The 13,529-nt window shown below is 44.4% G+C and overlaps 2 protein-coding genes across 2 annotated transcripts in view; one reads left to right on the forward strand and one right to left on the reverse strand.

Annotated features, from left to right (window-relative positions):
* The window catches only part of LOC310916328 (septin-2), a 54,993-nt gene extending 42,263 nt beyond the window's left edge, over window positions 1–12,730 (reverse strand). Inside the window, exon 1 of the mRNA XM_083873794.1 lies at window positions 12,667–12,730. The gene's annotated coding sequence lies outside the window, so the exon portion shown is untranslated. The remainder of the gene's footprint in view (window positions 1–12,666) is intronic.
* Window positions 1,901–5,528, forward strand: CLDN5 (claudin 5). Its single transcript, XM_083873734.1, has one exon. The coding sequence runs from the start codon at window positions 1,975–1,977 to the stop codon at window positions 2,623–2,625; it is 651 nt and encodes a 216-aa protein (XP_083729860.1). The 5' UTR covers window positions 1,901–1,974; the 3' UTR covers window positions 2,626–5,528.
* Window positions 12,731–13,529: the final 799 nt, after the last annotated feature.

Below are 13,529 nucleotides of genomic sequence, written 5' to 3' on the forward strand. Positions count from 1 at the left end.
TGCCTTGGATTAAGTGATTTGTAGGACTCTGTTGCTGGGTTACAGGTGGGAAGGGAAGGTGGGGTGAGGGTTGCAGAGGTAAAACAAGCCATGGGTTGGTTTCTCTTCTCAGCCCAAAGGCCCGGGCAGCTGTGCCGGCCCCACGAGTGCCTCCCCGGCGGCACAAGAGCACACACAGCCGTGTATCGGAGGAAACCCGGAGTTCCGTGCTCCCGGGCGAGTGGCAAGGGTGGGGCTTTCCTGTGCTTATGGGCTAAGATAACTGGCATTTCTCTCCCCTTTCTTAATTGTTCTTCTGTGCTGTTTTCTATATAATCATTATTATCATCATAAATACAGATGTATTCAGTTTCAGCTGGTGTTCTGGGTTTCTTTCCTGTTCACCTCTGAGATATCTCTGTCTCTATGGATGGCTTTTTTGCACATTCTCCTCTCCCTGACACCAGGGACTCTCCTGAGTGATTGTAAGCAGCCCCAGTTTGACAAACTGCACAGCCCCAGTCACACATTCCTCCTGGACTTGCACACTGGAATTTGCAGTTTTGAATAATTGAAGTAAACTCTATGTATTTTATATACAACTGGAAGAGGAGATAAATCCTCTGAACTCTGTTTAACAGGCAGTGTTTGTTAGGAAGACATTTTCCATGCTAGAATTGTTTACAGCTTCTCAGGCAGAGATAATCAAAAGGCTGCAGTCATCATGTGTCAGCATGTCCAACTCCATGACAGTCCACGAGCTCCTGATGTTCTTGTGATTCTTTTTCTGGGTGTCTTGTGGCTTTGCACTGGGTGTCCTGAGAAAGGCTTGTTTTGATTGCAATAGGGTCAATGTTTTAGACAAGATGGAAAGTTGTATTCATGGTGACATTTGAATTGATTTGACTAGATTTAGTTTCAGTTAGCCTAAAGTGTCCTTCCAGTGTAGAGGAGATCACAGAGTAGAAAAGAACACATTTCCTGCCCCCTATGTAAGTGGTTTTATCTGTTGTACAAAAATGCACAGCACGTACTGTGGCATGCAGAGGTTTGTGATCCAAATCTCAAGATTGACACAGATGCAGCATGAATGGAAAAGTGCACATGTGAAGCAGAAGCAGCAGAAGAAAGAACAAGCAAAGGTCAAAGGAATCACATGGGTTGACAGCTGAGGATGTAACTCCTGAGGCAACCAGGAGCAATGCCCTGAGCACATCCTGACAGGTGACTTCAGCAGAGGACCCCAGGGTAGTAACAGGAGGATGACAACAAGGTCACAGCACACTGAATATGGCCTTTCCTTATTCTAGCGACCAGAGCAGTTATTCTTCCTGGACCAATCTAAGAATCTGTCTACTGGTACTGACAGATGACATGCAGATCCCATATCCAAGGCTCTTATATTTTTTGGTGGTTCCTAAGCATTTAATGCTGGTTTTTTAAAAGTTCGCCTGACACAGTGTGCAGGAGAGAGTTGTGCCTCTCCATCAGTGCTTAGTCTTCTGAAAAATTATCAATTAGATTCCAATAACCAGGACTTCTACACTGCTGGGTGCCTGTATTGGCAAGACCTCTCTGAAAATCTGGCTGCGGACTTTATCAGTAAATAGGAAATACACAGATAACGGCACTAAAAGGAATTTGAGCAGCCGAGACGAGATGCTTAATTGGGAACGGGCAGCGTCCCTGCCTGCGAACTCCTCCCGGAGCAGAGAGCCGGGGCGAGCTCGAAGGGACCCCCCGAGCAGGAGGGAGGAGGGCGGGACACCGGCCCCATCCCCGGCCCCGGCGGGCGGTGCTGCTGCCGGGCAGGGCAGGGCCGGGCCGGGCCGGGCCGGGCGGGACGGGGGCGGGGTCGGGCGCCCCGCGGCTTCTCAAATAGCCCTGCCCGCGGCCGCGGCGCTCAGAGCCGGCTCGGCAGCCGCCCGGGGCAACGGAGCGGACCCGCCGCGCCTTCCTTCCTGCCGAGCCCGTGGGACAGCGCCGGCGAGCAGCATGACTTCGGCGGCGGTGGAAATTTTGGGGCTGGGGCTGGGCATCCTGGGCTGGGTGGGGGTGATCCTGGCCTGCGGGCTGCCCATGTGGCAGGTGTCGGCCTTCATCGACGTGAACATCGTGGTGGCGCAGACCATCTGGGAAGGGCTGTGGATGAACTGCGTGGTGCAGAGCACGGGGCAGATGCAGTGCAAGGTGTACGACTCCATCCTGGCGCTGCCGCCCGAGGTGCAGGCGGGCCGGGCGCTCACCGTCATCGTGGCGCTGCTGGGGCTGGTGGCGCTGATGGTCACCGTGGTGGGCGCGCAGTGCACCAACTGCATCCGGCCCGGCAAGATGAAATCCCGCATCGTGATCGCCGGCGGGGCCATTTACATCCTCTGCGGGGTCCTGGTCCTCATCCCGCTCTGCTGGTTCGCCAACATCGTCATCAGCGACTTCTACGACCCCACCGTGCCGTCGTCCAAGAAGCGGGAGATGGGGGCCGCGCTCTACATCGGCTGGGCGGCCACGGCCCTGCTGCTCTTCGGGGGCTGCCTCATCTGCTGCTGCTCCTGCTCCCAGCGCGACGAGAGCTCCTTCCCCGTCAAGTACTCGGCGCCGCGGCGGCCCACGTCCAACGGCGAGTACGACAAGAAGAACTACGTGTGAGCGGGGCCGGCCCGCTCCGCGGGGCACGGACAGACGGCTGCGGCCCGGGAGCGTCTGCGGGGAGCTCCAGCGCCCCCCTGCCTGGAGGCTTTTCTGAGCGGGGACCCCCGTGAAGCGGCGGCCCAGGCAGGGCAGGGCAGGGCAGCCCGGCTCCCCGGCGGGTCGGGTCGGGCCGCTCCGCTGCGGGCAGCGCCGCCGGCTCCCGGTACTGACCCACCGCGGCCGCCCGGAGCAGCAGAACCAGCGTGTCCCCGGCCCGGGGAACCGAGGAGCCCGGGCGAGTCACGGCGGCGTTTACCGGGACGCCCCGTCCGGGCTCCTTCGCCGCCCCTGCCCGCCCGGCTCCTGCCGCGGGGCCCGGCGTTACCGGGACACTCGTGAGTACTGTACCGCCCGCTGCCCCGGGGCACCGGAGCCGAGGAGCAGCTTCCATCCTCTTCATCTCCCCCCAAGGCGGCATCCGGCAGCTCCTGCTCGGACTCACAAGCGGGGGTTTGATCTGTTTGGGCAATTCAAATAGGGATCCTGTCCAAAGCGTGAAACTAACCTCGGTCCTTAATCCCACAAGCAGTAACTGCTTGGAGAAAGTTATCTGGCTTTCTTCAGTTGTTTCAGTCCCTCAGTGAAGTGTATTGGTCTGTGGGTGTTTGAAACTTTGAAAGAGATTTCAGGTAGTTGCTGTCCTTTAGTGGAGTACAAATCAGATAATACTAGCTTGTCTCTTGAGGTTCTTCATCTCTTCTTCAGCTTATGCTCTGTTTTTACTTGAATATGAACTCATTGCCAGAATTATTTGAGGACTAGGTTAAGAAATCTAGGAGCTCACTGATGTCCTGACTCCAGCAGGGTCTCTGCTCCTCTCATCTGCACTACAGGAGACTGGAAACATAAAAATTGCCCCAGATATTGTTGGTTGGGGGGAATGATGTCTTTGTGGCCTTCTTGCCAAGCTCTGCTTGCTGCCAGTTTTGAAATGTGTGTTCAGTTGGACGTGGGCTTGGTTGGCTCCCCACTGTGATTTTATTAACATGTGCTTTCCTTCATTTACCAAATCAAGCAAAAAATTGCTAAAGAATTTTACCAAAAATATCTTGACTGAGACTTTATGCCGGGTGATCAGTTGTGAAGTCATGACTCTCACAGCTCTCAGCTCCTCTGCATTGCCCTGGTAACACTCTGCAGACTGGGAGGAAGATGGTTTGGGCAACATAACTCTAATTTTCCTGAGGTCAACAACTGAACTTCACCACAGTCTGAAATGTTAGCTTACACTTTTTTATTTTATACTGCAGAGACAAACTTTAAGGGAGGGGCTTAAGGGGATGGTGTGATACTTCTCCAATCTTGTAAATTAATTTGGTCTTCTTAATTACTTGTAAATCCACACGGGATTATGCCACTGACTGTGGCAGCATCTGCATTGCCATAAGGAGATTTCTGCCAAGAGTTAGGGAGGAAATGTGCTGTTTATACTCCTCAGAGAACAAAACTACCACCTCATAGGTCCTCACAATCACACAGCAGTACAGTGCACACCTGACCTGAGCATTAACTCTTACAGCTTTCTGGTAACACCAAACTTAGGGACAAACCATAACTGTGGGTCTGACAGATTTACATTGACTCTGTTCTTGCCTTCCTTAGCAAACTTAAAACCCTGGAGGTATCAGCAATTCATAAACTGGAATGAGAGACTAAAGCCTTGCCCTTGAAAATTTTGATGTTGAATATTGAGCACATGATTTATCCTTTTGAAGATAACTGCTTTTGTTTTTTAAACACATAAATAGCAGGGTCTGAGCTCATCAGAGAATTCAAAAGCAGAGCAATATGTCTACAACTTCTTCTGCTCTATGAAGAGGTGCAGTTCTAATACTGTCTCCATTTAAATAAAAGCTGTAATATTGTTTTTATGATGTGATATGTAGTTTTGGTACCAGAGTGAAATATTCTGTGTTTCATCATTGCAACTTTTTAAAAAGTGTAACCTTGTAAACTCTTAATGTATTTAAATGCATATATTTTGCAAGAAATCTACCAAAGTTGGCTTGTTATGTGGTTTGGTGCCTTAATTTGTTTCATGACTGCTTTATTTTAAATTGTAACATCCAACTGTATTTGTCACTCACCCTCACTCAGCTCTTTGGTGTCTAGTAAATGAGTCCACAGATATTAGCCCAAATCCTGGACTTCACTCTCTTGTGTCTCAAGTTAAAGAACTAAACCCCACTGACAAAAATGTCTGCATGTCTGTGAAGATTAGAGCCTTCAGAAGTGTTGCAGCATTTGAGGTGTGATCAAAAGATGAAATCTTTCTGGACAATGCATCCCTAGCATTTCAAATCAAAACTGGTGTCTTTGGGAGAGGGAGGGAAACCCATGCCTTAGAAGGGAATTTTAACAAGCCAAATTTTTGTATCAAGGCAGGGCTGGATCCTCTTATAGCCAAAATCTGAAAAAAATGTCACAGAAAGACCTTTTGGAAGAAGCCCATGCTAATTGTGCATGTGCCACTAACCACAGCATCATCCTACCAAAACTAACTGTGGCTGAGATCAGTGGGGCAGCACCCAACAATACTTGCAGAAAGTGAGGCTCATTTAAAAAAAAATATTTTTATATGTAATCTCATCCTTCAGTATCCTTAGTTGTTGCTGTGCTTTAAAAGATAACCTGAGAGAATGCTGTTACTGATGTCACTGACTTCAGGGTAAAAGTCTAAGTTGGTTTTTGCTATGATTTGTTTTCTAAGAACAAAGACCTAGTCCTGAACTCAAAACCTTGGAAGTGCTCAGGATCAGGCCTGAACCTCATCCCAATGAAAAGATAAATCTATAGCACTTGTTTACTATTTTTATTTTGTATTTATGATTTCGCATAAAAAATAAAAACATGTAAACCAATCCCTGAACAGGGTCAATGTGTTTTGTGAAAGCCACTGGACTGTTTGGGCTCAGGAAGGTGGGGTGTGATATTAGTGCCCAGAGGGAAATTACCTGGGCTGCCTCTGGGGAGGAGAGCTGGGTCACCTCTGGGGAAGAAGGAAGGGCTGCTCCCTTGCAGAGCAGGCAGCATCTCAGCTCTCCACCGAAGCCTCAGACAAAAGAGAGCAAAGCAGCAGCAGTTGGTCTTGTGATGTGAGCACATTAGGAAGTGGAGTGTGAGTCCCAGCTATTTTGGGAACAGCTCTAAGCATGAAGCTTTTAAGGCTTTCAATTTCTACACGTTTAAACTAAAAGGGAAAAAATGCTGCTGCTTGGATCAGCCCCAACCTGACCTGATACCCTAATTCTTTCTGCCAACCATTTCTTTTTTTTTTTTTTTCAAAAGTGCATTCAAGCTGGGGAAAAAAACATTTTCACAGATGCAGCAGAACAGACCCTAAAAAAATCCCCCTAAACCAATAAAGACTGGTAAAGTAAATTATACAGAGACTAATTGCTAGTGGAGAAATTTGCCTAAGTTACGTAACTGCCAGGGAGGACATTCAATATTTTGCAGATTTTTTTTTTTTTTTGCAAGACTTTCAAGCTTTTTTCTAACAAACTGTTGCTTTAAAAATGAAGAAAAAACATCTTCAAAGCCTTCATTTTGCAGCATACTTGCCAGCTCGGTTGAGATTAACAAAAGCTCCTTGCCACCCTCCCATTGCTATGCACATGCTGAGCTGGAAAAAGGGTGTCTGTCGGCTTGGCCTTTGTCCTGCTAAACGAACCATTTCATAGTTATGAATTTGAAAGTAACCTGCAGTTCATACCCTGCAAATCTGGTTAGATCCTGTCTATGCAAAGAAGGGAAATGCACCAGGCAGAGGGAAAAGGAAGCTCAATCAGTCACGTTTGCTGCAGGATGTTTAAGGAAATATTTCCTTTTCCTGTACAAAGATGTTTGTTGAGCATCTGCTCTTTGGAACATACAAAACATTTTACTCTTGAAGTGAGAAAGCAGTGTAATTTTAGATTTTTATTTAAAATCTATTCTCTGATCAAATATTATGCAAGCAATTTGTTCTTTTTCCTTGGCTGTCTTTCAAACCCCAAATGCAGGTATCCTCCAACTCATCCATATATCTAATGCTAAAAGATAGCCCTGCCTGTCAGGAGCCATATGCCACATTCATGCATATATTGAACAATGTATTAATGCAGTATTCAGCATCAGATGGTACCCAGAATCCATCCCTTTCTGTGTGTGCACTGAAGAAGAAAATCATTCATTAGGTACACGTGTTCAAAGATTTGCTTTTATAAGTCTGCTTGGTAAGACGTAACAAATATTCCTGCTGTATTAGATTAATTGGGTGAAAGCAGGTGAATTCTCTTTTCAGGTCAAATGCTGCATTTGTTTTACTTGTAGCCTGATTGTGATAAGACAAATAATTTCAAAAACAAAGCTTCAAGAGGTTCTTATATCTCGGACATGACTGACTTCTATAATTTTTATTTTGTTTGGACCTTTGTTTGTGTCTGTCTATGTGTGTGTGTGACTGCTCCAGACTGTTATAAGTCTCTGTTTAGAAACCTCTTTCTTCTACCTATTACAATCCTCAGCCAGAAGAAAAAGAGAACTTCAACCACTGCATCACTGATGAAACCTCCCACAGTAACCGTGAAGGCTTTATAGTTGCTTGGATACACGAGACTTGCTTCACCTTAAACACAGATTGAGACATCATGAATCAATTGAGCAGTATCCTTTGTCTGTGGCATTTGGAGGTTTTGTTTACAACACTAAGCTTTCCCCTCCTTCCAAAGCTCACCATGTGGATTCAACCCAAAATGGGACAGAGAAAGGTAAGGAGTAGTAGGACTCAGCATGGAAACACCAGTGTTGTGCTGAAGGCATCTGCCCAGGGCTCATGCCAGTCTTCTCATCATGCTCGACCCCAGCTTCACCCTGGCCACTCATCTACTGCCCTGAGGGAGAGCTTTGCCTCTCTGAAACTGGCACCTATGCTTTGGGTTGCTGGCCACTGCATCCAAATAAGCTCAGGGTAATGGGGGATCAAATCACACAAACTTTACCATTTCAAATGTTAAATTACTCCTCAGAATCAGAGTCTGTTTTAAAAGCGATACAGGAAAATGAGGATAGGAATGAGTCTGGATGTCGACCATCCTGACAAGAATGAACTGGTGCATTAACTGAACTGCTGGCTTTAGCTTTTTGATTTGAGAACAATAGAATCATACAGCATGGGGTACTGCATATACAGCACTGATTAAATCAAAAGAAGAATTAGCCTTGAGACTACTATCCAGCTGTTTTGGTCTCAGGCTACAAAAGGAAAAAGAAAGGGAAACACACCTTACTCCACAAGACACAGTCTTTTCAACAAGGCACACAAATCTCATTACATTAATTATAGAGAGTAAACGACAAGACCACCTCTGATACCCGGTACAAAAGGACTTTGGCCATCTAGAAAACCAGGCAGAAAATAAAATAACCTGCATCTTTTACTCTGATCCTCCTTAGAGCATCTAGAATGGCAAAAGGCACTCACATTGACTAAACCTCTGGCAGCAGCTGGTACAAGGTCTTCCTGAAGCCCAGTTGATTATGTCATCCACACAAGTCACTCCTTCTTTTGGAAAAAAATAGCCTTAGTTTAGGCATGATGAAATGCCTCAGTGCTATTATGTACAGCAATAGCAGTGGATCCATTCCTTACTACACCTCAGCTCCAAATCCAGGGATGTTCCCTTCTGGTGGATCCTCCAGGCTGCACCAGCCAGGCAGAGGCTTTGCATGGCCCAGGGAGGTGCTCTGGTGCACACAAACAAAACAGATGAGATGAAGCCTGTTCATGTTTATTTACAGTGGAGAACAAAAGTAAATGTTTAAAATAGCTGATTTTTCCAGGCAAACAATAGATAACCCTCCCAAAATGACTCTGATCCAGTGAGCAAGCTGTGAGCTCTGTGCCAGTTGTATCATCCAGTGCATCTCTCATTGCTGGCTATGTCCTGCAAGGAGGAAAGTTACACATGTGCACATTTTGGGTCTTTAACACCAGCTGGGCTGTCTGTGGAATATTTTTGGGTTTTTTAAGATAAGCAGAAGATTTTCCTGGGTTGAACAAATGCACTAAAAAGCTAGGAGATGCACAAAACCAGATCCCACAACAATTTTAATCTGGTAGCAAACAGTTTGCAATGGTAAATGCATGTTGGGTTTCAGCTGTGTATGTTCCTACAGTTCCAATGAAGCAGGTTAGCTGACAGAGCTCTGAGTGACATTCCTCTTGATCCCATGCCAGGTACTCTGACAATCAATCTAACCATATGTGGGTGCCTCTGGGCTCTGTTCCCACTCTCAAACACATTCTGAGCTGAATTGATTCCCCTCTGTTACACTCATGCATAACTCATTAGCATTAACTGTGTTTGTTATCAGAACACTTCCACAGAAGGTTGAACCTTAAGAGAATTTACTCTTGGGCATAAAAGATCACTCAGGAAAGGAAAATAGGCACTGCCTGACAAGAACATATGTGAAATCTCAAAATGGTAGGATTCAGTTTCAATATACCTTCACATATTTGAAGGATTGGGACAAAAATCAACAATCACCAATTCTTATCAGCTCTAACAAGTGCCTAGCACCACAGAATTCTTGCACTATGTATATTTTTAGATTTCTCTCCCAGTTATAACGTTCTGTCCTTACTGTATATCTTTTGTTAGAATTAGGATATCTGCTGCAGCAGCCTGGATAACCTTTAGCCTGAGCTACAAAACCTTTAACAGTTTCCAATTATAACAGCAATCTTTCATTCTATAATATAAATAAACCCAAGTGTTATCTCGACACAGAAGACTCACATGAATACCCAATGACTACAGAATGATTTCACCATTTTTTTCCTCTATAATTTCCTGCTATTATTTCATTGGAATTGACTGCCAAGATCCAAGCAACATAATACATTTCACTGTTTACATCTACTTTATTTTTGTTATACTGTTGACATTTCAAAATGTTGACATACAAGGCAAGTTTTAAAAATTTATCAGCTACTTGAATTCCATTATGTTCTTGAACCCTTAAATTATTTTTAGGCTGTCCCATTTTCTCCTGATTTTCTTGTCTTGACCAGTTGAGACTATCTATGCACCCAAATACATGTCAATTTTATGAAACCTTAACTCCCACAGCTTGTGCCATGGAAGAGGAGTTTCAGTTTTTCAGAAAGGTATAAGACACAGTAATGTCACTTCTCAGGCATATGGAACTAGTTTCCCCATAAATATTATCTTTGTCTACTCTAACAATGTGGATTGGGCTGAAGTTAGGAGACAGTTCCATTGGGTGGGAATTCCATTAGGAAGAAACTAAACAAAGACATAATTAAAGCAGTTATTCTGGAACTATAGATAGTGGGTATTCCCAGAAGTCAATATCATTCTGAGACTCCAGGGGTAAAATGCTGTTGTTTGGATAATATTTAAAGAGACTTCTTGTCTACCTGAGGTTATTAATGACCACAACTATTTAAGACATCCATATCATCATTAGAGTGTCCCTCCTAAAAGGAAAGCTATTATCCATGGCATCGTGCCCAGATTCCTGCAGAGCTGATTACATTCTTTAGAACCTGCACTTTTAGCTCAGTACAGCAATCCTGACTTCATACCTGGATGCTGTATGGGCTCATTTCACACTCTGAAGCTGTTACTGACATCTGTCCTAAAGGCTGACCATGGGTGGTGGGAAGAGCAATCCCTTTTTCCCCTGGCCTCTCTCACAAGGTTGGAGATTGTTTTTGCTTTCTGGCAAAATGCATTCACAGCCTTTCAGAAATGGCCTCTGGCAGATTGTAGTGCAAGTATTGAACTCCACTGGTGTGTAGAAAACAAGCCCACTTCAAAGACAGGGTGGGAGGGGGTGCTAAATTGTAAGGCCAAGTTTTTTCCCCTTAATGGAGTTACTGAAATCTGAGTCATGTCACAACAAGAAATTGAGAATTTCAGTTTTAGCACCTGTGGCTACACAGGCATTCAGATTGTGAAGGAAAGGGCAAACTGCAATCCTTCTCCTGAACCAGAATGTCTTAGGTCTGTCCTGACCTCATAACATGGGCAGGCAGGATGCAGGAGCTCTTAAACTGCTGTGACACTTCACTTTGTGACCTTGCAAGGAAGTTTGAATTAAACAGATGGGTCTTAACTCAGAGGAAGAAAAAGGAAAGAAATAATGTTAGTGTTTTATAATGAGCAAAGTGGGGTAAGACCCCACACTGCTGTAGGCACCAAACTGAGTGTCTGAGGTGACAGTGAAAGCACAGACACACCACACTGATAAAGGTAACAGGAATGAGAGCCTGGAAACGGAAATGAACATATCCAGGGCAGAAGCAAAAACTAAAGAGCTCAATTAACTTAGAATGTAAATATAGAACTACAATTGCCTTTGTTTCAGATTGGACTCAAGCTGAAAGTACAGTAGGAAAGGATTTTTTTAACAACTAGAAAATAGTACACATAACGTGTGTAAGTAAGGTAGAGAATGCTCTGGACCCTGGGAGGGTTTAAAACTGATCTCAGCAATGTACAAGTTTTTTTATTCTAAAAACGAAAGGAGAGAACTACTATGAGTGACTGGACACTGGATAAAAACCAGCACAAGTGACTAAATATAAAGGCATGAGATGAGACTAGATACTGCTTAGCTAATAACTAATTAATCTGTCACAGTAATGCCCTTTTGGGTGTCCCTGTGCATTTGCATGAGGCGCTCTCTAACATCCATTCTGATGAAGGAAGAAGGTGAGGCAAAGAGGAAATACAAAGTTTAATAAAAGAAAAGACCACAAAAATGTGCTGAATAACAAAAAAATGAGGGATCATCACATTTCTCTCCTAAAGGCTGTAATCAGGGAGGAGGAGGGATAGCAGCGATTCTTGCATAGTTTCTGTCAAGTCAGTGCAGTACTCTTGGAGACATACACTGTATTTGTATCTTTGAAAGGCTCAGAGAAGAGACCCTTTCTGAAAGGAATCATTTACTGGTTCTTTGGAGATAATGGAACAGATGAGTAAGCAGATATATACATACATGGAGACTTGTCAGAATGTGATGTTGGCCCAGAACACAAACAATATCTACATTTACTGGCAAAAATTCCCCGTGAGAATTGAGATAGTTGAGAGTTTATTAGATGATATGAGTTAAAATAAAAAGAAGACAAGCTAGTAAGACAACAATGCTGGCTTTAGCTTCTAACCAAAAGGCATATCTCTTCCAAAAAAGGTGTATCTCTTCCAAACAGATCTTGTTGGCTCCTATCACCTATCTGTGGAATGAGATGAGGGTTTTCAGACTGGGTAAATGACCCCTGTGCAGCTGTGCTACATTTCATTCTCTCTTTTGTTGCACAGACAGTTTAGTGGGACACACTCCCGTATCCTATTCCCTTTCCCTGGTTATTCACAGCAGAACCTTTCACTTAGCATTTCTAATAGCACCATGTAGTGCTGTCGTTTCAGGAAATGCCTGGCTGTATTCACTGCTAAATCAAGCAGGAGTCGTGCTGGCAATTCAAGGAACACCTCATCAGAGGGAAAAAAGCAATTGCTGCTGAGCTATTGTTTTCCATTTCATTTCACACACTCAAAGGGCTCTGGTGACCACCCAGTGGGTGCCCTGAAACACAGATTCCAAGACACCTTCCTGAGCTGGAAAGGCAAACCGGATTTACTGCCTACCCTCTATTGTTACCCAGTCTCTCTTTTCCTCTTAGTTCTTTATTTTCTATTTTTGTACTTCACCCTGTCATTTTCAGTCCTTTTCAGGTCCCCTTCTCAGTTTTGTATGCAACAGTTGGAAAGCTGTGTCCCTTTGACACAGCGTGCTATGCTCAAGGACTTGTCTTAGAGGATATTCTACAACAGGAGCCAGCAATTCAGTGTGAGTCAGAAAAAATGAGTCAGAATTCAGTAGCTTTTGCAAGGAAAAAGTCTCATAAAAAAGATATGTTCATCAGGTTATTGTTTTAATTACTCTGTCCTTAACAGTGATATCAGCTAATCTACTTACATGGCTGCACAGCAAGTGGAACCAGCTGAAACAACAATACTCTTCCCCTTCTTCATGAAACAGCACACACTGGATTTGCAAAGCAGGTAACCAAATCCAACACCCATGTATGCTGTTTTTGTGGGTGTGAACAAACTGCAGCCCAATAACAGGATAAAGAAACCTAAACACTGGAGGGAGATTCAGTCCTTTGGTAGGAAGAATGGGAGGCAGTTTTGCTTAACGTTAGTGGCAGATAACACAGAGGCAGAAAAATCTCACAAGGAGAGAAAACAGGCAGGCAGAGGGGGAAAAACTGTTTGGCTTTTCCTCAGAATGTTTTAGGGGGACAGTATTTCCCTCCCTAGAACAGACACATCTGGGAAATTCCACAAGTGCCTTACAATATGTGCATACAGGTCTTTAAAGGATTGTGCTTAATTTTTCAAAATGTAACTTTTACAGAGTCCAGAAATGGTGCTGTTCTGATAGCACACACTTGCAGAGCCATTAACCCAGGAGGGTAATACATTTTACTGACAAGAGCTATAAATAATGAAGAGCATACCAGGTTTTATATTTTCAAAGCAGAAAATGTTTTCAGCCCTGAAGATTGTGGTAAGTGAGAAAGTAAAGGTTGGTATGACAGACAACATCTTAAACTTCCCAAGGAAAATACCACAATCAGTGTTGGGTGGTAATCTGGTCTGGTACTAGATAGTTGCCTGAACTCTCAATTATAGACAAAACTGGATTTCTAGAAATCTGAACATATCTGAAAACTGGATAATGATTTAACCTAGTAAGCAATGACTGTAATTGAGGCAAACATGGATAGTGTAAATTAAACACTGAACAAGCCCTGGCTCTGTTTAGAAAGCAAT

The sequence above is a fragment of the Zosterops lateralis genome (assembly GCF_965231275.1).
Source record: "Zosterops lateralis genome assembly, chromosome: 17".
Taxonomy (NCBI): Eukaryota; Metazoa; Chordata; class Aves; order Passeriformes; family Zosteropidae; genus Zosterops; species Zosterops lateralis.